We start from the raw sequence: 21,221 nt of genomic DNA on the forward strand, positions 1-21,221 counted from the left end.
CATGTTTTTCGTTAGCCGCGTTTGCTTCTGTCTTTGCCATTCTATTTACTCTCTCTCTCTCTCTCTCTCTCTCTATCTGCGGAGCTTTTGTCTAAAAATAGCCGTTACTGACGTCTGTTTCCAGCTCTCTCTCCAAATCGAGAGAGCTTCTCCAGAGAGAGAGAGAGAGACTTTACAGGTGGTTCTTCTCACCCTTGACTCGTATTACAATTTGGGCTCTATTGTTGTTGGGGACACTAGCTATTCTTGAATTCGCCTGTCTGTCGCTTGCTTTTGACTCATTCCTTCTCATTTCTTAGCTGTTTGTTCGTTTTCCTTGAAGTTTTTATCTTTTGGGCTTCGGGCTGTTTTCAGTCTCGGGATCCCCTTGTTCTTCTTTGTTCTTTCTCTATTGCTTATACAGATCCTTGAGGAACTCGATCCCCCCATCGTCTCTGCTCCCATTCTTCTCCCGGGTTTTTTTTTTCTCCGGATTCATTCGGTGATTATTCTGTCGTTCACCAATCTCTCTCCGTCTGTGCGTGTGATTCTTATGGAAGGTGATTACCATAGACGCGGTCTGTCGGTAAGAATTTCGTCTGATCTCCTTTGATCATTCCAAATTGTTTTGTCGGAATGATCAAGTAGATATCTGTGTCCCCCCCTCCCCCAGTTTTCATAGTTGATCTAATGCGTAAAGGTGCAAACTTTAGGTGAATTTCAATCTATACCCAACAAACTACCTGTCTTGCACATGATCAGAATTCATTTAGTTTATGCAATGTGATAGTACTTCAAATCTCCACCTTCACACTAGGCATCTGCAGCATTAGATTGTCGGGGAGATTCCATTTTTTTTTCTTTTTCCTTGTAGTTTGACATGGAAAGCTCTCTGTATAAATCTCATGCAAAAACATTGTGAGTAATATGATGATGATGATGATGATGATGATGATGATGATGGTGATGATGATGATGATGATGGTGATGCAGGGGAATGACAGTTCACCCGGTTACTTTGTTCGGTTGGATAAACCAAGAGCAGTAGACGATCTGTATATCGGCAAAAGAGCAAAAATGCGAAGGTGGCTCTGCTGTGCTTGTCACGTTGAAGAACCTTACCACTTACCCAAACACGAGAGCCTGAAAATTCCTCGGCACATCAACAACATCGGTACGTCTAACTACGAGAAATGTTCAAGTCATTCTAGTAAATTCTACTCTCTGTTATATGAGTGCAATTGGTCGATGATTCTGTAAAAGGATCAAACTTTGTGAATAGGTGAATCTCAAACACGTTACAGTAGAAAAATGGTGAAGGGAGTTTATTCTTCTTCGTCTTTTCGGGTTTTGAAATCGATGTGGGTTTTCTTTGTTTAGTTCCTCTGTTTCAAACTTGTTGTATAGAGTACAGGTTAGTTCCTCCACGCTGAAACCTTTTGAATGAGTTAGTTCCATACCCGTCTTCTTGTCATGTTTTTTTTTGGCATATGAAGGATATGGAAGAAAACCGCCGGCTGCTGTGAAGCCTCCTGCTGTCCCGAGGGAGCCTCCCCCGATCGATGTGCCAGCTTTGTCATTGGACAAGTTAAAAGAAAAGACGGACAATTTCGGTTCAAAGGCATTGATCGGAGAAGGATCATATGGAAGAGTATACTATGCAAACTTGAATGATGATGATGAAGCAGAGGCTGTGGCAGTGGCAGTGAAGAAGCTTGATAATTCAGCCAAACCTGAATCAGATGTCGAGTTTTTGACACAGGTTTGTTGTATGGAATCCGATGAAATATGCACATTCCGATGTTATTGTTCGAGCGAATTGTATATCTTCTTCCATTGCTTTCAACAGGTCTCTAGGGTTTCGAAGCTGAAGCATGAAAATTTCGTTCGGCTCCTCGGCTACTGCATTGAAGGGAATATCCGAATCCTTGCATACGAGTTTGCCATTATGGGATCCTTGCACGACATTTTGCACGGTAGGAAGAGCGATCTTTCTTTTTTTAACGTGTGATTCAACATTGAATGGTGGATAAACGGATAAATTTCGTGTCGAAACAGGAAGAAAGGGAGTACAAGGGGCGCAGCCAGGTCCGACCCTCGACTGGATGCAACGAGTGAGAATAGCGGTCGATGCAGCGAGGGGCCTAGACTACTTACACGAGAAATTCCAACCTCCGATAATCCACAGGGACATTCGTTCTAGTAATGTGCTTCTCTTTCAAGGCTTCAAGGCCAAGATTGGTGATTTTAACCTATCAAATCAGGCTCCCGATATGGCGGCTCGCCTTCATTCTACCCGAGTTTTGGGAACCTTCGGTTACCATGCACCCGAGTAATGAATAATGCTTCAGAATCTCGTTCACAGAGACAACAATACGATAGGAATTGGAGAAATGAATCTGACACTTATTATCTTGCAGGTATGCAATGACGGGCCAGTTGACACAAAAGAGCGATGTGTACAGTTTTGGTGTCGTGCTCTTGGAGCTTCTGACAGGGAGAAAACCCGTTGACCATACAATGCCGCGTGGTCAACAGAGTCTCGTCACCTGGGTGAGTACCAAAACCCTAATCTCTCTCCGGAAAACCTTGCTTCGGGATTTACCTGAACTTCCTTCTTCTCTGTCAGGCAACACCAAGGCTGAGTGAAGACAAAGTGAAACAATGTGTTGATCCAAATCTCAAAGGAGAATACCCTCCTAAGGCAGTTGCGAAGGTAAAATGTGTATAAACACTTATTCATCTCAGTCTCAGCCAATCCATTCCTATTTTCTGGGGAAAACTGGCAAAGATTCCAAACTAGAAAAGCTAATGAAGATTCTTTTATGATTTGCCTTTTTTTCTGTTATTGATGACAGCTTGCGGCAGTGGCAGCATTGTGCGTGCAATATGAAGCAGAGTTCAGGCCAAACATGAGCATTGTAGTAAAAGCCCTGCAGCCACTGTTGAGGCCTCCATCCACGGCAGCAGCTCCTGCCCCACCTGAAACTTAATCCTCTGTAAACAGAAATACCCGTTACCTCCTTCGTCTGGTAAATTCAAGATTTCTGCATCATTTCCGGAAAAGTTTGGTAATCCATGTCCATGGTTTTCATCTGCGGATATCTGCAAGACACGAAGAGTGTTTCCGCTGCATTTTCTTTTCCTTTTCGATGAATGTGTAAGAAGATGAGATAGTTAGGGATTGAGTTCATTGGTGGGAGGGATGTGTTATAACGTTTGCCCGTTTGGTAATGGCAACACAAATGTACCAAACTCTAAATCGCTTCCAAGTTTGGATCTAATATATGATCTTTTTATATACAACGAAATCGTAGTTGGGGTTTGAACATCTGATCTTTTATTGAAATGAATGTTGTGAAAAATATATTGGTGTAAGGAATAACAAGAAAGTATGGCAGGACATGCTATAACTGAACTTCCCAGGGCAATCTAAAGTAAAGAAGAATCTAACAGGAACATGTGAGACTTCACCTGATAGCAAGAGGCATGCTGAGACAGCATCTTTTGTTCCTCTTCTGAAGGTTTTTCTGCAAGAAACATGAAGTCTAGTACTTCAGTTGTAAGAAACTCGAACCGAGCTGTATAATTCACGAGAAAGGATCAACACAAACTAGACATGGAATTTTCTGATTTTAAAAGGAATTTACCAGTGCACCAAACCAAGAGCCTCTGCAGCACTTCTATGACTATCCTCACTGCAGCAGATCCCGATGAATTTTTTCAGCAGAGTCTGCCTCTCTTCCAGCTTCATCAGCTTCTCCAAGCCTCGTGCAACCATTTCCATCTCAGCCTGAGGAGAAAATACAGCAACACAAATAACATAAAAAAGACAAAAGAAAAGAAAGGGCCGCGGGAATATGTTCAGAAGAAAAATCTTAAATTGAAGAAAAGCACATACAGAGGACTCATCGGGAGGGAATATACGATGAACAACGCATATTTTTGAAAGCTCCGCCACTGATTCAGAATGTTTGCCTTGTATTTCCAAAGCCTGCAATGCAACAAACACAGGGAAGTGCTCAGAAGTTAGAAATGCAAGCTATGATATAGAAACATAGTTCAGGACATAAGTCCTCCAGCTCCGGCCCAGTAAATGCAAGATTACCAAATAGCCAAGGATACATGACATGCAGTTTGTGACATTTACAATATAACCAATATATACACTAGAGAATGGATGGATAGACAACCCAAGCCTGTAGAAACCAGGAACGAGTGCGTGCAGCAACGGTAGCAGAAACCATCCGAGCAGCATCGGTTTTTTCAAGTTCAACGTTCTCGGAAAGGCCGGCAATAAAATCCCGGGCATCCTCACTATCAATCTCGACAGCAGTAGACTCCGAAGAAGCCCTACAAAGGTTGTCAAACATGTTCTATTTCTAAACAGACCAGAAGACAACCAACTGGAATCTACGAGGTCAGAGGAAGCACACCTGCTGCAGACATTTAAAACAAAATCAACAGATGTACGGTAGAAGGAATCCCGGGTGTTTGCTGGCTCGATAGAGACTTGTATTCCGGCAATCCGGCATAATCTCCGCAGCTGCCTACGAAAATAATCCAATCACAGGAAGTACAGGTAACACAATACTGATGATAACATTTTGCAAACCTTTAGAAACATGGTAACACAGTCAGATGGGAAGAAACGAGGCTAACCCGGATTATATCATCCTCCATAATGTCCTTCCCGCTGATTCTATCATCAACCATTGCTGGAAACAAGCTGATAAGTTGCATTTGTAGGATGAAAGTATGGAAAACACATGTATTACAATTTTCTTTAAAAAAAAGATGAAAACTTTCGACCTTTACCTGCAAAAAAGAGAAAAAAGGGGTAAAACCAATGATACTACGATCTACCCAAAAGATTTCCAGCAAAGATAGAATGAGAATTTGGCATGCGGTTTCAAAGTTTTAGAATTGACCTCGAACCAATCTGTTGGCTTCTCTTTGATAGTCCTCCTTATCAACATCCCAGCTCTGGCTTGTCAATGAAGTCGGCCACCATTTCGGCAATTTCTGCTGAGCTCTGAGTGAGAAACTCGAGGGGCTCGTGTTCCTTCGAGAGACATGACCAGAAGAAGGCATGGAGCTCCTCGTATCTCTCGAAGGGGCACGACTGGTTTCAACCGCAACGACCACTTCTCTGCCACCGAGACTCCGGTCTCTCCGAACCACCAACTTGGGTTTACTCTCGAACGAACTCCTAAAAAGCGATCCTAAATTCACAAGAGCCCTAACAGCAAAAACAAAGACGAATCCAGTCACAACCAAACCGCCAATGAACTGCATCGTCGATTTCCTGCAGGAGACGACGAGTCGCCGGTTATCGTCGAGGGAGACGAGACTCTGGAGGTCGGAGAAGGCGTCTCTGCCGGAGTCGAGGAGCCAATGGAAGCGTGAAGAAGCTAGGGTTGAAATCCGGTGAACGTCGAGGACCAGGCTGAGACTCTGATCCTCGGAGGAGGAGGTAGAGAGGCTGAGAAGGCTGCCGTCGCCGCCATGGTCGGAGGCTCTTCGCCGGCGAGGGCGAGGGCGGGAACGTCGCCGTTTCGGCGCCGAGAAGGATGAGAGAGGAGCTCTGTAGACTGGCCATTTGGTGACGAAGAGACGCGGTGAAGAAGAAGAAGAACACGAGGAGTTCATATCTCCTCTATTTTTTGCGCTCTGTGATGCGACGAAGTCCAAAGCTTTGTGGACTGCTGAGACAGAGGGAGAGAGGGAGTTCCGTTGTTGGTTGGTGAAGAAGATACGAATCTCGGTTAACTCGAACCGGTCGATTTAACCTCACCCGGTTAACTAGCGATGAAATAGAAGGAAAGCTATCCGACATCCGTGACCATTTCAGGCGTTGATTCGGTTACATTAGAGGTCGATATTTCGGTTATATAAAACTATAGTCATTTGGATTTTATATCAAATTCAGTTCAATTTCATTCCATTTCATTTCAATTTATTTCGGTTCAAATTTAATTTTTATTGATAAAAATATTCATTTTTCAATAATATTTCGTTTTTACAATTATGTTTTATTTGATTTATTTCGATTTGAATTCAATTTTTTCGGATTAGAAAATATAACCATTCGATATACTGTTATACATTAGTTCGAGTTTTGATTATTCAGTTATTAACTAAATTGACCACAAATTACAAAAACCAAATTGGCCCGACCCTAAGAAAATCAAACAGGAATAAAATTTCTATCACTTAATAAGATTTTTCCCAAGTGTGTACAAAAAAAAAAGCAAGCTGATGACAATATGGTGTTTTGCATTCAAGATTACATAAAAAAAAAAGAGAGGGAAGAGAAGAGCTTCTTTTGCTTTAGTATATAACTAACTATCAACGACCTGAGGGAGCGGAAAACGAGTCGTCCCACGAGGTTTATTCATCGTATCCCGGAAATATCCTATCGAAATCTCGGATTTCTCGGACAATCCAGGCCAAAAGAATTTCGTCGAATCAAAATCCTGCAGCAACAAGTACCAATTGGAGATGAATATACCTTATACACATGATGCATGCTCTGTTCATTTCTACCTAGGTTCTTTCCGGTGATCGAATAAAGCCGGGCGGATAAAACAAAAATCTGATCTTTCTCGGGGGGATTATACATGACAGCCTACGATCTCTCTAGACGGAGTTATCGTAGTATTTTAACCACAGTGGAAGAGAAAGAGAGAACATACTCGTAGGGAAACTTGTTGTATAGAGTACAGGTTAGTTCCTCCACGCTGAAACCTTTTGAATGAGTTAGTTCCATACCCGTCTTCTTGTCATGTTTTTTTTTGGCATATGAAGGATATGGAAGAAAACCGCCGGCTGCTGTGAAGCCTCCTGCTGTCCCGAGGGAGCCTCCCCCGATCGATGTGCCAGCTTTGTCATTGGACAAGTTAAAAGAAAAGACGGACAATTTCGGTTCAAAGGCATTGATCGGAGAAGGATCATATGGAAGAGTATACTATGCAAACTTGAATGATGATGATGAAGCAGAGGCTGTGGCAGTGGCAGTGAAGAAGCTTGATAATTCAGCCAAACCTGAATCAGATGTCGAGTTTTTGACACAGGTTTGTTGTATGGAATCCGATGAAATATGCACATTCCGATGTTATTGTTCGAGCGAATTGTATATCTTCTTCCATTGCTTTCAACAGGTCTCTAGGGTTTCGAAGCTGAAGCATGAAAATTTCGTTCGGCTCCTCGGCTACTGCATTGAAGGGAATATCCGAATCCTTGCATACGAGTTTGCCATTATGGGATCCTTGCACGACATTTTGCACGGTAGGAAGAGCGATCTTTCTTTTTTTAACGTGTGATTCAACATTGAATGGTGGATAAACGGATAAATTTCGTGTCGAAACAGGAAGAAAGGGAGTACAAGGGGCGCAGCCAGGTCCGACCCTCGACTGGATGCAACGAGTGAGAATAGCGGTCGATGCAGCGAGGGGCCTAGACTACTTACACGAGAAATTCCAACCTCCGATAATCCACAGGGACATTCGTTCTAGTAATGTGCTTCTCTTTCAAGGCTTCAAGGCCAAGATTGTGGCCATGGAAAAATAACAAAAGGCGACGAGAATTTCAGTAAAGGCGTCAGAGTAGAAAAAGTAGGCTAAGGGGATGGATGTGTGTTCTTCACCTCTTCGTTTGCTCCCGCTGCCATGTTAAGGAATGAGTCCTTTGCCCTGCAGTGATGAAGTTAAAAAACGGTGGAAATATGTTAAATTCATCTGTTGTGACATTTTCTTTTTCAATCTTGTTAAAATTATCCAAAAAAGAAAATTATCAGAATGATTCATATGAACAGACCTATGATGATCATCCGGGGCATTGACCAATTCGAGTTTCCCGTTCTGCTGCTCATCTCTGACTTTTGATAGAGGCGAAAAGAACTGAATAAAAAACAAGGCGAAAAAAACGTTAGGACGAAATTCCAACATGAATGAAGTAAACCTAAAAATTGATCCGGCCAGAGGACTGTCCATAATCCTTATTATTACTACCTGGTGCATTGAAATGAAAACAATAGAAATCCCCAGAAGGAAGTTCATGGTTAGAATGTGTCCGAAGAGAGCTGCAGATGCTATTCCAGTAAATATTGTGGCAACGGTGGATGAATACTTCTTCAAGATTGTATCTGAAATCCCCAAATACAAATTCAGCATCCACAGAGAATTTTTATACAGTGGAATCCACTGAATACATGCAGCAAAGGCATATTCAAGCTTCCGAATGCGTTGAACCACCGTTATCCAGATTCATCCTGAAACCAATCTGTTTTTAAATAAATAATCTAACCAAACTGAGTGTGATATTACCAGCATATTTGAAGAAAAAGGAAGACAAAATTCCCTGTGCTGCATTGTTAAATATGAGAAGCATGGTAGCCTTAGAATGTCCTTGCAAGATGTCAAAACTGCTAGGACCTGTAAATTTTGAGACAGAAATTTTACTCAGCAATGCATTATGATAATTATAAGAAACACCATCACTCACAAGCTGTCAGAAACTATTATGATACTGAATTTGTTTCAAGTGCTCATTTGTCTACAACACAACTACAAATTTTTCCATACCTTTAAAGATAGCTATTCCTAGTATCGCAAGAAAGTTGAATATTGCTCCATAACCATAGAGAAATAAGTTCTGCACCAGGGAAAACGTCCTCATTTTAGAGCATAAAATACAAAGGAGAAAACAAAAAACTAGAACAACATGGTCCTAAAATTTGACATCAACACTAAAAAAACAAAAGGGTCTACCTCAGCCGAGGACCCACAGTTCGAGTACATAGAACTACAAGCATATCATTTCCTCACTGCATTATGGACAATAATATGCATCACAATCATCTAACCTGAAGATAAATGCTTGTCTCGTACTGGCTCTTCAGAGCGTACTCATTGTAGACAGATGCCAAAGATGGAATAGTTACCTGCATAATGATTTGCTGCATAAGTCTCTGACATGCATAACAACTGTTTTCCTTAATGTGTTAATGGGAGGAAAACAAAAGACCCTCGACATACAAGAATAGTTCTTAGAGACATGAAATAAGTATCGAAACAACTCTAAGCTATATGTACAAGAAGAACGAATATAAGCATCCAAAAGAATAACTTACGAAGATCAGGGTATATATGTATGCACCCGTAGTGACAGGAAGACCTAAAGCAGCAGAACCTTCAGGCAGAGAACGCAGCTGATTTACGCTAATCCCTATCAGCAATAGAGCGAGTGCTTCCCACTACGAAAAACATAAAGAGAAGCATGGATTCAGAAACAGAAATAAATGGCAGATCAAAACTTCCGTGACAAGGATAAAAACAGACTTCCACAATCATGCTGAATTATAAAGGAAAAGAATCGTGTTAATGTAAGCAGTAAGAATAATACAAAGCAACCTAACCTGTATGATGGAAAAGCGCCTTTTCATTATCATCTTCAACAGAACTGCAATAACCAGAACCTTTAGATTGCTGAGCATCTTCACAGTAGCAGGGTTGAAATAGAGCTGGCAAACAGAAGCTTTTTTTAGCGTATAAAAGAAAAAACAAACAAGTGGGTGCTAGCAGATGTAGATAAATGCACCACAGCAGTATTCAAAGGAAGATAGGTATAAGTGTTTAATCACTAATGATTTACATCACGTGGTCCACAATCAAATTACCATTGTATATGAATTTATCCAGAAGTCAATCCCGCGGGAGACTCAAATTCACCCAAAGGCAGCAATAACAAAATGCCAAAAGGTATAGATGGCAAAAAAAGAAAAAGGGAAAACACGGAGGGAAATAATGCACATATGTAGAAACTGAGATGCGTAGATGAGAGATTAAAAATACAGGACTAACAGAAGTTGAAATGATAAAACTTTGGTTTCCAGGATGCTATCAGAGCTAGAGATTTTTGTCAACATGATCTATGTTATAGAATTTACACTCCAAATCCTTGATCACCAAATTTCTTTTGCAAACAGCCAAGGTTCCACATATCCGATAATGCTGATAGTAAGCCAAGCAGAAGACACATCAATCAACTCTGCATGTGTTTTCAAGCTGGGGGAAAAGCACTGCCCATGACCCTAATGTCAAAAACAATACAAGACATGTTCTTCCCCAAGAGGCAAGAACCAAAACCTTTGGTGGCGACAATACAAAAACTAAAGTATTTTCCAATTTATGTCTACAGTCAGAGCATTAAAAATAGCTTAACAAGGCAATTTAACATGTGGGATGAAAAATAAAAAGGGTTTGTACCTGCATGATGAACTTCAGATAGTTGTTAATAGCATACAGAAAAGCTGGAACAGCAAGAAGAACATTGTTTCTAGCAGCCTGCAAGAAAACATATTGTGTAGCAGCAATGCTCAACATAGGAAATTAATGAATTAGATATATTAAGAATTACCATGCAGCATCTACAATGCAAACTATTGCACTTGGATATGCATGGCTTTGTAAAGTTTTGTAATCACCAACTAATTGAAGTCTAAACAAATAATGCATAGCTTTGTAAATGTACTTATAGGTGCACATGTCCTCATGCAAGCAGATCCATAGATGTCCATATATGGCTCAATGTTTTGTTATTACTCATCCAAAATTCTGATTCTCCTAAAAGCCTTACCTCGAGGCACTAAAAAAAGATAAGTGATGCATGAACTTATTGACGCTAGAAAAGAAAGTGATACCCAGAAGAGCTATGTAGGGCACCAGAAATATCAACATACGCCTAGCTATTGAACAATAAGGAACTCTTAAAAATGCCAAAATGCAATTGTACAGCAGCATCTTTCTTACAGCACAACATCAGAATCTTGATTAACCGAGAAAGGAGTACCTGGACAAATGTTGAAAGAGATAGGATTGGCTTCTCTCCAACTTTTTGGTGCCTAGCCTAAAAATGACCACAAAAGTAGAATATCAAAGTAACGCTCACTGTTCTTCAAGGGGAAGCAAGCGACAGACAAAACAAGCAATAAGTGAAGGACCAAAAAACAGTGTATACATAGAAAACTGAACGTGAACCCTCTTTGCCTCCCACTACCAGTAAACCAACATCAGAATTCCTAATTATCGAACCGCATAAGGGCAAAGGGCTACTAGTGAAATTTCGATTCCTAGCCCTCTCTTTGACCATCATTCAACACCTTTCATGTTCTAATTCAGAAGAAATGTCTAGCAACTAGTCCTAGACGGACAGCACTTTTGGATCACAACAACACTGCAACGGGAGCATAAACTAGTAAGGTGGAGATTATGAATCCAGTTCGTTCAGATCTTGTCCTTATCTACCTTGAGTCATCCATTAAGAGCATCCATAATTCTTTAGAAATGGAGTCAAACCAGAAACATACCTGGAACAAAAGCATGACAACAGCAAAAAGAACCTTGGCCATTTCCGTCAAGAAGTTGACACTAACAGGACTGAAGTTGAATTTTCCATCCACCTTAGACATGTAAACTAAGACAGGCTGGAAGAAACCGATAAAAATAAGTAATTTTAGACATAAATAATGAACTTTAGAAGAAGGGAGAGTACAAAAAGTTACAGGATAACTTTAACAATTGATAAACAAAAACCATCAGGCAGCATTGTCAAGATGTCATTGAAGAAATATACAAACTTTCTTAATTTATTTCGCAAGAGGCATCGGCACAGTCCTGACTCCAAAGGCAAAGAATTCAAAGTTGATTTTAACAAAGTCAAATCAAAAGAATTTACCTGTAAACCAACTAGGATGCAGTCACCAACTACCAGAAAGACATTAAGAGCGCGGTGTTTTGAAGACACCCTAATCTTGTGGTTGTCGTAAGCCCTTGATACGGTTCTGCTAGTCGGAGAAACCAATCTCGAATGACAAACACTGCACTCTACCATCCCGTTCTTCATCAGCCTTCTCCAACTGATAATTCTAGAGTGAGCTGAACCTGAAAACAGCAGCAGCAGCAACAACCAAGAGCAGTCAGAAATCATGCTACCCGAATCCATCCTTTCCAACCAAATGTTCTCATAACTCGGAGCAAAATTTCAACTCCCGGGAGAACTAAAGCCAGAAATTAATCAATTTCCAGAATTTTACATAAAAACAGGAGACTGCATAAAAGAGTAACGATCTTCCAGACTACCGAACGAGAACTCATGATCCGATCTCATAAGCGGTAAATCACACTAATTCACAGAGAAAATGGCCGAAAAGAGATCTCAAACATCAACCGCGGATCCTAAACTCCCAGTTTTCTGCACAACAATCCAACTCGAAATTTCAAAACCTGAATCAGATCGATCAAACTGACCTTAATCAACGTGAACGATCAGCTCAACAAAGCATTCCCCAATAAGACTCTCTAACCCAAAACGTGTAATCTACTCGGCCAGATCCGAACCTCCACCTCCGGAAGAATTCGATTATCTATCTATATCACTCTTATCTGAGATCCAAAATCAGAAATCCAACAGGATCTAGAAATCTCCTCCAGCTTCACTGCAGTAAAGATTCGAGGAATATGCAGAGAGAGAATCCGTCGGTGTTGTTCCTTAAACAGAAGTCCGCCCTTATTCTGGCACGGCCTCTTTGCTTTCATTTCACAACACCGTTTCTTTTTTCTTTTCTAATAGCGTTTCTTCTTATAACTTGTAAATAAAGGACGCTCGAAAATATAAATTAAAATATATTTTTTTAAATGTCCCTCTCCGTCACTGACACGTGCAGTTACTAGTGCGACAGACCAATTAGGTTTGAGGATTCCGGTGGGAAGCGAAATATGAGTGGCTGAGTAGGGTGACGTGGCATGCGGGTGATAGAGAGACTGTGGACGAAGTCTTTGTTTCGGTCGGATGTAATTGTTTTGTAACACCCGGAATTAGGCACATTTGCAACGACTACTAACACTTATTTTAAAAAATATATACTAAATTATTTCATAAAATATCGGTAGATTTTTTTTTCCTAATTGTGACAAATGTAACAAAAAAGTGGACAATATGTTATAATTGTATAAATCAAAGTGATATATAAAAAAAACACGAATACAATTAATTTTGGGTGATATTTATATATTAATCCGACCAAATTGGAGAACATGATATTATGTTTTGCAACAAGTCGTGCACACACAATCTGCATGAACAAAACCACATGCTTACACGCATAGATATACACATACAACCCCTCAACCAAAACACTAAAAAAGAAGAATAATTGCCTCGCCGTCCAATATATAAACATGAATATAACCTCATATATATATATATATATATAGGTGAATTTATGAGTTTTTTTTTTAACAATTACCATAATCAATTTGGTAAAACCTTGTAATCCATTAAATAGAAACATTTAGTTAGTTTGATCTTTTCCCACATGGAAAACGGTATCGTTTCATAACCTATATTTACGTGTTGGGCCTTGATACGGCCCATAAGGTCCATTAAGGGTCCATATAGTATGATATTTTTTGAATAATAAAAAAAACTAAATCCTTGGTGGACCCCACAAGGCGGAAATCCCAACGGTGGGTTTTTTGCTAGGTTAGGTGGCGAGTAGGATACGAGAGGGTGACTGGAGTGGGAGCTGAGCAAAAATCTTCCCTTTCTGTCTCCTCATTTTCTGCGTGATCTGTTTGTTTCTCGAGAAAATTTTTCAATCCGTCTCGAAGATTGAAGGAGACAATGATGTTCGCTCGATCGGTGTTTCGATCTCAGCTGAGACCTTCGCTTTCAGCTGTGGAGAACGTTTCCTGCTGCCGTTACTCTTCCTCCTCGGCTGCTGCCGCTGAAGCTGAGAGGACGATCAGTGAAGGTCCCAGGAATGACTGGACCAGGGATGAGATCAAAGCTGTATATGATTCTCCTGTTCTTGACCTCCTCTTCCATGGAGTAAGTATCTCTTCTCTCTATGCGGAGAAACTGGAGGTGACTTGGGATTGATTAGCCTTGTCTGTTCGATGTCAGATATTCAATTCGTTGTTAATCTAGAATTTCACCGAAACCAAAAGATTCTAATTCATTCGTTCATTATGTAGCTTCAGTATTCTGTGTCTAGATTTATTATTCAGCTCTACGGAACCATTTCTCTTGAAACCCAGAAATTCAAGACTTCAATTTTTTTTCCTCGGTTCTTTACGCCAAGTATTGTTATCTCCATGCCCCTTGATGCAATTTCTCTTTGGCTTTGGGTGGTCGGTTTCAAAATTATGTTAAAAGACGTGCCTTTACGTGATGGTGATGCGGAGTGTGCTCTTTGTTGGATCCAGGCTCAAGTTCACAGGCATGCTCATAACTTCAGGGAGGTGCAGCAATGTACACTCCTCTCCATAAAGACTGGTGGATGCAGTGAGGATTGTTCATATTGTCCTCAGTCATCTAGATATAACACTGGAGTGAAGGCTCAAAGACTAATGTCCAAGGAAGCTGTGATTGAAGCAGCAAAGAGAGTTAGTAGTTATTTTGATTTCTTTGCTAAATCGCGGAATACGAGCATTCTTGCTTGCTTAATAGTCTATGGTGATGTAAATATATGGGAGGTTCGAGTAGGCAAGGAGACTTTGTGGTTCGAATTTTGTTCTGAGAGGCCGCTTCCTAACATAGATCTTGCTTTCTCCAGTAGTTTAGATATACTTCCTTGTGCGGCTACTTTCTTCACTAGAACTAGGAAACATTAAGTTTCAGGATGAGAACTGAAATAGACCTTTTAATTTATCTTCATACTCGTTGAAAACTTAATAACTTCATATAATCTGAGATTTATTGGATTCTTTCAAGAATCTGCTGTTAATTTCAATTTTTAATTTTTATGTTAGGCAAAAGAAGCTGGCAGCACACGTTTTTGCATGGGTGCGGCTTGGCGTGACACAATAGGAAGGAAGACCAATTTCAACCAGATTCTTGAATATGTCAAAGAAATCAGGTGAACTTTCAGCTGACAGCAGTAACAACTGGAAAAGTTTACTACTTTCCAGTACCAAGCATGATTGCCTTTCACAATCCTAAGATTAGTTCTATTAAGTCGTTTCGCCTTTAGCTACATCCCAAACAAATTTGTTGAGCCCCTACTACTATGCAGAATCGATGCTCGATATAGTCTTAAATTTCTAACATTTCAGTTGCCTTTTAACACCTTTCAGTTAAATTTATTAACTTTCCATGTACAACAGGGACATGGGAATGGAGGTGTGCTGCACCTTGGGTATGCTGGAAAAGCAACAAGCTTTAGAACTCAAGAAGGCTGGCCTTACTGCTTATAACCACAATCTTGATACCTCAAGAGAGTACTACCCAAACATTATCACCACGAGAAGTTATGATGAACGCCTTGAAACTCTTAATCATGTTCGCGAAGCTGGAATCAATGTCTGCTCAGGTAATTTGGATACAGACAGAAGATATTTGTATCGTGTAATCTTCTTCACATCCCCTAAAGCGATATTTTTAACAAATAGAAGGCAAAGATCTGCCTTTGGCTTCGTCTTAAAACTATATTCTCCCTGAAAAAGGAAATATCCATGTACTTCCTAGCCAAACTTACACACGCTTCTTTTACAACAAACAGGGGGAATTATAGGGCTTGGAGAAGCAGAGGAGGACAGAGTTGGATTGTTGCACACATTGGCAACACTTCCAACTCATCCAGAGAGTGTTCCCATCAATGCATTAATCGCGGTGGAAGGCACTCCTCTTCAAGATCAGAAGGTATCTCTTTCGCTCAAAGGACGTAATGCTCTAAAATATCATTCTCACTCTATACTTGTCTAGATGAAAACCCTTTCTCTAAGACGGCCCGTATTCTACTTCATGAAAATGCATCACATCCAGATAATTTCATGTGTCAGGATAGCCGAAGCATGTGTTTTATGATTAGAAGACCAGCTGCATTAAGCCATTCTTCCATCTCATACCACCTTATGTCTCTCACTTCTGCATTTTCTAGCGATAGATTCGTAAAAACTTGATATTCTTTTTGCAGCCGGTTGAAATATGGGAGATGATACGGATGATAGCAACGGCACGCATAGCAATGCCAAGATCAATGGTGAGGTTATCAGCAGGAAGAGTAAGATTCTCAATGTCGGAGCAGGCGCTGTGTTTCCTTGCAGGAGCCAACTCTATATTTACAGGTGAAAAGCTTCTTACTACTCCCAACAATGATTTTGATGCCGACCAGCTTATGTTCAAGATCCTTGGCCTCAATCCCAAGCCACCGTCTTTCCCTGAAGACGAATCCGAATCAGAACAACTTGCTTCTGCATCTCACTGAGGAGGATAAAAGGACCATTTTATTGTTTTGGCCTCAAGGCTCATTTGTTTCATCTCACTAAGTTCATGAACTTTTATTGCCGATTTTAGGAATTTTATGTTGTGAGACTGGAATCCTCTCAAACCCTTCCCTTGTGAGAAATATAAAATCGGTTTTCTGTTGCAATTTTCAGCCAACTTTGAATCTGGCAGTACTAGCTAAACGGATAATCCATGCAGTTCTATATGGCAGTAAATTGTAGTAGTAGAAGAGAAACTAGACAATAGATATAAGGATTAATCAACATGGAATTTAAACAATACAAAAAAAAAAGGACACCAAATTCACCACATTATAAATAATAAACAAAACTGTCAGAGTAAAATTTCTTGCAAATGAAAGAAGAGATTGAATAAAAATGAACATCCCAACTGTAATGGCATGTTTGTTCTGCCAATAACTTTCAGTAATTCCTCCTCCATAAATCAGGAGAAGAGAAAAGAAGAGGGTGAGAAGGATCAAGCGCTCCTCTTGCTCAAGAAGTATTCGCCCACCGTCAGGAACACATGTTCTCCCATAGCCACAGTCACAGCAGGCAGCTTCTCAATGCAACTCACAGTTATCTGGCAGACATCAAACCCAGAAGAATCAGTAAAAGCCAGCCTCGATTGAGGAGTTTCTCTCTGCTTTTCCAAAAGACGATAAACTAGTTTTCGTGAAAAGGGGGAATCATAGAGGACGGAACGAACCTTCCCATCTCCAACTTGGAACTCAGATTTCAAACATGAGTGATCCCTCGATAACAAGTATGTTTGCAGCCCAGATGCAAACTTTGCATTTCCTGGAACCATCAATACACTAGTTAGAACAAGATGGAGAGAGAAAGAGAGAGAGAGAGAGAAGTGGGTTCAGCTCAGTGTCATTGCCAGAGCCACACGGTCTACAATCCAGTGAAGTGAGATGAGATGAGAGAGAACTGACCTGAGTACAGAGTGAGAATGGCATCCCCGTTGAACATCAATGCTGGTCTCGCCAAACTAATTTTGAACGACAACTTCGAGACACCATGGAAACTCTCATCCGAAATCAGAACCTATGCAAAATTAAAAATGACAGTTGGGGAGATTGGGAGCAATATATAAGCAGATATGGCGGAGGAGACGGTGGGTAGTAGCTTACTGCATGAGGTGGCATTGAAGTAGAAGGAAGCAAGGTGGAGCCAATTGCATCCCTTATGTATTGTTCCTGCACACCAAAACAAGATTGATAACACACACAACTTGCAAGTAAATAGCAAGCAGCAAGCAGTGAGTCACAAAGAGTCAATCTTCAGCCTGCCCCTACTGTTACGTATAACTAAGGACAGCCAGCTGAAAGGCATTCCATTTAAAAAACATGACATTTCCATTTTGATACAGCGGATAACTTAAGGACAAAGCTGAAATGCATTCCATTTAAAAAACAGGGCATTTCCATTTTGATACGGGTATCACATCAAATGTAGGTCCATATACCTAGACAAATAATAATGTAACAAAGTTTTACCTGGGAGTTCAAAACTTGCTGTGAGAGTGATTTATCCTCATCCAATGATTCAAAGTACACTTCCACAAAGTCAGTTGGTTCCAGAGCTGCCTTCTTCCGTAGTTTCTGGATTCTATTGACGATCTATGACACATGGAGACAAAAGTTCATGAACGACAACACCTTGAAAAAACAGCTGCTCCATCCGGAATTTAGTAGTTCTGATATAGAAAAGAGAACCCGTAGCAAATTTCTAAGACTTGAAAGCGAACTTAACAAATCATTTCTTTGTATGTCATCACACTGCTAAAAGAAGCTAATGGATTATCCTCGAAAGAAAATTGAAGAAATATATACAAACTTTGCATGTCTCAAACTATCACTATTGACTATCCAGAATGTAAAGTAATTTACTTTGTTTTCAACTTCAGTTTACACTTCAATATATTGATATATTTACCTCACGGGCAACACCTGCTTCAAACAAAGATTCATCTGCGCGTAGGTCCAAAATCACCAAAACATCACCTGCAGAATGAAAGCAAGTGAATAGGCTTGTACGTTAGCTTATATCAAAGAAGTTAATCATACAACATCACTGATTAATCGAATATTCATACCATCTCCAGCTGCATCAATCTCCTTTTCAGACAGACCGTCAGGACGTTTGAAATCCCTGACAACCTGAATAACCAGGTGAAGCAAAGCAGTCAGATTTTATGCTTCAAATCCCATCAAAAGTCGGAACACCTCACATTCATATTATTTACTCTAATTTAAAACCAAAACCATAGATTTTAATGAGCTTAAGCATGACAGACCTTGATATCAGTTAGCTTCAGAGAGTGTCCAGCAATAGTTACTTCTCCAGCCTTCTCAAATGTTAAGATGTCTTGCTGTGACATTGCCTTAACCTCCTTGGCAACAACCCCCATGGACTTTCCGAGTCGTTTTCCCAATACACTGAAGCAAAGAAGAAACAAACTCACATTCTATATTTCTTTGGGAAAAGATATAGCACAAACTAGTACAAGAAACCTGATTTACCTGAAATCCGGCTCAGCGCGCAGAGATGCATACTTCAACGTATCATTGCAGGTAACAAGAGACCGTACGTTAAGCTCCTCCAAGACATACTGCAGAGGAAGAGAGTGGATTAGCCCCCAGCTATTGTTCCTTTCACTGTTAAGAAAAAGAACAATTGATATACAAAGCCTAGGATGGCCTAATTATTCCAAGGAGCCAATTGAACATTCCTTCTCTTCCGCATAATAATCTTTCCCTTTCAATTTTTGCACCGACATAAGGCACTAGAAACAGGTTTTGCATACTTCAATTGGTTAAACATTTTCTTCCTAAAACCCTCGCAGAATTTCTAACAGTGTTCTTTGCACACATAAGGTGGAGGAGACCCACAGCTTCAACAAGCAAAATTATGTGTTTCTACATCGACACAGACCTCTCTCAATTTTCCAGCTATGTCGTCCAAGAACTCTGCATCAGGATGGACTACAACCATCTCCCTGTAGCAACATACAGATACAATTATAAACTTTTACCCATTCTTCTAGCGTAGCGCTTTAGGTAATGACGAGTAGTTGCATCTAGATAACGACATATAAAAATATTAACAAAGTACAGAACTCACTTTAGAGGAGTTTTTAATGGCTTGTTGTGACGTTCACGAATGTTTCGAGCAAGATCAATGATTGTCATCATCCTTGCAACACTTTGCTCAATTCTCTCGCCTCTCTGTAGAAACATGTGTCAGAAAGTGCAAATTACAACAAAATTCAGATACAAAATTCATATTTCGTCACTATTTCTGGAGATAAGATTGGAAGTATTACCTTTCCCTCCACTTGAGGGGCACTGCAGTAGTGAATGCTTTCCTCTAAACCTTTAGAAACTTTCCGCAAATTCTGATATAAAGTCTCGGTAAAGAAAGGAGTAAAAGGGGCCATTACTTTGCAGGACGTCAGGAGCACCTGAAAATTTAGAACAAGTTACTATGCGTAATAGGGTACCATGAGATGTTGACCAAGTTAAACCATGACTTCCATGCAACTATTAACCATACATTGTAAAGAGTCGAAAGAGCAGTGCGACAATCATCTTCTCCTGTACGGCCTTTTAACCTCTTGCGGTTGAATCTAACATATATGTTTGTGAGATTGTCGAGGAACCTCAAGAGGTAAGGAACCACCTAGAAAGGGAAAAAAAAAGATAAAATAAATACAGAAAGAAATCAATATCTTATTTACCGACAAACAACTTAGTCTTCCAAAAAGACATGTCGACAGCTTACTGTGTAAAGCCGATATCCATCCATTTCCTGTCGGACAAAATGGACAAGACTCTGCGTAGCAGAGTTGATCCACTGATCGAGAACATTGGATGAGTTTTGTAAAGTTGCCAGATCAATAGGAACAAAAGGCCCAGAACCCTCGATCTCAAGTCTCTTTGCATTCTGAACAAGGAACCTATACGCATTGTACCAAGGAAGGAATACATCTTTGACCTGATGGTAGACAAATTAAAGACCAACGATCCTTCAGTCACATAATAAATGTCCCCCCGAAAAAGAAAGATATATAGAAATACCAACATCTTGTACCCTTAAGATTTAAAGATAATAAAGTAGCAGGAACAACAAAAGAACAGCTCAAAGCAAATTACTCACAACACCAAATACTCCGTCTTTTTTGAAGCGTAGAGTCTCCGCACGCACAACTGGAGAATTTATAAGGTATAATCGTAAGGCATCCTGTCAAGATACACATAAGATCATTAACAAAACATATTATACAATGGCAAGTTCTTCAGAAACATAAGTGCGCACTATGCAGCAACTTACAGCCCCATAGTCATTTATGACTTCCATAGGTGACGGATAATTCTTCAATTTCTTACTCATCTTCTTTCCATCCTCAGCAAGCACAAGACCATTGCAAATTAGGTTTCTAAAGGCTGGTTTTCCAAACAATGCAGTGGACAACACCATGAGAGTATAAAACCTGCAGGGGAAAAACCGCAGAGTGTTGATACATTATTCAGCTGGTTATATATCAGTATTAATAGAACATCTTATGTGTCCTTTGGAACTTTAAGAATCCCATAATATATCTATCCCCAACTCTTCTATTTCCGACAGCCATAGTTTTATATAGTCAGATACAAGGAGTTATTAGAAACTCTTCCATTTCTGGCAACTATCAAGGTAGTGAACGACATACCATCCCCGAGTTTGATCAAGCCCTTCAGCAACAAAATGCCCAGGGAAGTTTTTTTCAAATAGCTCCACGTTTTCAAAAGGATAATGGATATATGCATATGGCATCGATCCACTCTCAAACCAACAGTCAAAAACCTGCAAAAAATATAGTACAAGTATAAAAATACTGGAACAACACTCAGTTAGTCAGGAATTGGTGAGAGAGAGAAACAGAAGCATCTTACATCATCTACACGA

General features: G+C 40.2%; 6 protein-coding genes across 12 annotated transcripts in view; 3 read left to right on the forward strand and 3 right to left on the reverse strand.

Moving 5' to 3' along the window:
• The first annotated feature begins 33 nt into the window (after positions 1-33).
• On the forward strand, positions 34-3,346 carry LOC104803588 (PTI1-like tyrosine-protein kinase 3). Of its 3 annotated transcripts, none has more exons than XM_010527566.2 (8): positions 34-178; positions 973-1,153; positions 1,476-1,741; positions 1,829-1,955; positions 2,038-2,311; positions 2,400-2,532; positions 2,609-2,695; positions 2,838-3,346. In XM_010527566.2, the coding sequence occupies exons 2-8, from the start codon at positions 1,057-1,059 to the stop codon at positions 2,970-2,972; spliced, it is 1,119 nt and encodes a 372-aa protein (XP_010525868.2). In that variant the 5' UTR covers positions 34-178; positions 973-1,056; the 3' UTR covers positions 2,973-3,346. The 3 variants fall into 3 exon arrangements, with proteins under 3 accessions (XP_010525868.2, XP_010525876.1, XP_019056587.1); XM_010527574.2 differs by lacking the exon at positions 34-178 and adding an exon at positions 206-565; XM_019201042.1 differs by lacking the exon at positions 34-178 and having other exon boundaries at positions 925-1,153.
• On the reverse strand, positions 2,645-5,816 carry LOC104803577. 4 transcript variants are annotated; one of them, XR_770240.2, is made up of 8 exons: positions 4,911-5,814; positions 4,642-4,697; positions 4,416-4,525; positions 4,173-4,332; positions 3,881-3,973; positions 3,630-3,772; positions 3,454-3,509; positions 2,645-2,976 (listed from the first exon to the last, which is right to left on the reverse strand). XR_770240.2 is itself a non-coding variant. In XM_010527548.2 (7 exons), coding segments are annotated over exons 1-7 (1,284 nt in total). In that variant the 5' UTR covers positions 5,632-5,814; the 3' UTR covers positions 3,297-3,508. The 4 variants fall into 4 exon arrangements, 2 of the variants coding, with proteins under 2 accessions (XP_010525850.1, XP_010525843.1); XR_770241.2 differs by lacking the exon at positions 2,645-2,976 and adding an exon at positions 2,990-3,084 and having other exon boundaries at positions 4,911-5,815; XM_010527548.2 differs by lacking the exon at positions 2,645-2,976 and having other exon boundaries at positions 3,297-3,509.
• A 933-nt stretch (positions 5,817-6,749) lies between these two features.
• On the forward strand, positions 6,750-7,551 carry LOC104803602 (PTI1-like tyrosine-protein kinase 3; the record flags this gene model as incomplete). The annotated part of the gene is made up of 3 exons (XM_019204214.1): positions 6,750-7,055; positions 7,143-7,269; positions 7,352-7,551. Coding segments are annotated over 3 exons (633 nt in total), but the record flags the coding sequence as incomplete, so codon positions are not given.
• Positions 7,552-7,567: 16 nt separating this feature from the next.
• Positions 7,568-12,589, reverse strand: LOC104803609 (CMP-sialic acid transporter 2-like). 2 transcript variants are annotated; one of them, XM_010527593.1, is made up of 13 exons: positions 12,288-12,589; positions 11,716-11,921; positions 11,348-11,464; positions 10,831-10,887; positions 10,248-10,325; positions 9,398-9,502; positions 9,113-9,235; positions 8,846-8,923; positions 8,565-8,634; positions 8,307-8,414; positions 7,992-8,125; positions 7,798-7,880; positions 7,568-7,673 (listed from the first exon to the last, which is right to left on the reverse strand). In XM_010527593.1, exons 2-13 carry the CDS (start codon positions 11,881-11,883, stop codon positions 7,601-7,603), a joined length of 1,194 nt encoding a protein of 397 aa, XP_010525895.1. In that variant the 5' UTR covers positions 11,884-11,921; positions 12,288-12,589; the 3' UTR covers positions 7,568-7,600. The 2 variants fall into 2 exon arrangements, with proteins under 2 accessions (XP_010525895.1, XP_019057016.1); XM_019201471.1 differs by having other exon boundaries at positions 11,716-11,928.
• A 946-nt stretch (positions 12,590-13,535) lies between these two features.
• LOC104803617 (biotin synthase) lies at positions 13,536-16,417 on the forward strand. Its single transcript, XM_010527604.2, has 6 exons — positions 13,536-13,869; positions 14,247-14,426; positions 14,793-14,899; positions 15,147-15,352; positions 15,542-15,681; positions 15,956-16,417. Exons 1-6 carry the CDS (start codon positions 13,663-13,665, stop codon positions 16,244-16,246), a joined length of 1,131 nt encoding a protein of 376 aa, XP_010525906.1. The 5' UTR covers positions 13,536-13,662; the 3' UTR covers positions 16,247-16,417.
• A 139-nt stretch (positions 16,418-16,556) lies between these two features.
• LOC104803625 (isoleucine--tRNA ligase, cytoplasmic) overlaps positions 16,557-21,221 on the reverse strand; it is an 8,308-nt gene continuing 3,643 nt past the window's right edge. The window contains exons 9-26 of the mRNA XM_010527617.1: positions 21,209-21,221; positions 20,986-21,119; positions 20,607-20,766; positions 20,433-20,516; positions 20,058-20,270; positions 19,830-19,955; positions 19,600-19,737; positions 19,398-19,501; positions 19,209-19,272; positions 18,797-18,885; positions 18,571-18,712; positions 18,370-18,433; positions 18,210-18,277; positions 17,771-17,893; positions 17,405-17,470; positions 17,207-17,318; positions 16,975-17,066; positions 16,557-16,848 (exon numbers count right to left, since the gene is read on the reverse strand). Of these exons, the coding sequence (XP_010525919.1) occupies positions 16,744-16,848; positions 16,975-17,066; positions 17,207-17,318; positions 17,405-17,470; positions 17,771-17,893; positions 18,210-18,277; positions 18,370-18,433; positions 18,571-18,712; positions 18,797-18,885; positions 19,209-19,272; positions 19,398-19,501; positions 19,600-19,737; positions 19,830-19,955; positions 20,058-20,270; positions 20,433-20,516; positions 20,607-20,766; positions 20,986-21,119; positions 21,209-21,221 (1,897 nt within the window). The 3' untranslated portion in view covers positions 16,557-16,743. The remainder of the gene's footprint in view (positions 16,849-16,974; positions 17,067-17,206; positions 17,319-17,404; positions 17,471-17,770; positions 17,894-18,209; positions 18,278-18,369; positions 18,434-18,570; positions 18,713-18,796; positions 18,886-19,208; positions 19,273-19,397; positions 19,502-19,599; positions 19,738-19,829; positions 19,956-20,057; positions 20,271-20,432; positions 20,517-20,606; positions 20,767-20,985; positions 21,120-21,208) is intronic.

Source organism: Tarenaya hassleriana, unplaced genomic scaffold (genome assembly GCF_000463585.1).
Source record: "Tarenaya hassleriana unplaced genomic scaffold, ASM46358v1 Cleome10, whole genome shotgun sequence".
Classification (NCBI taxonomy): domain Eukaryota; kingdom Viridiplantae; phylum Streptophyta; class Magnoliopsida; order Brassicales; family Cleomaceae; genus Tarenaya; species Tarenaya hassleriana.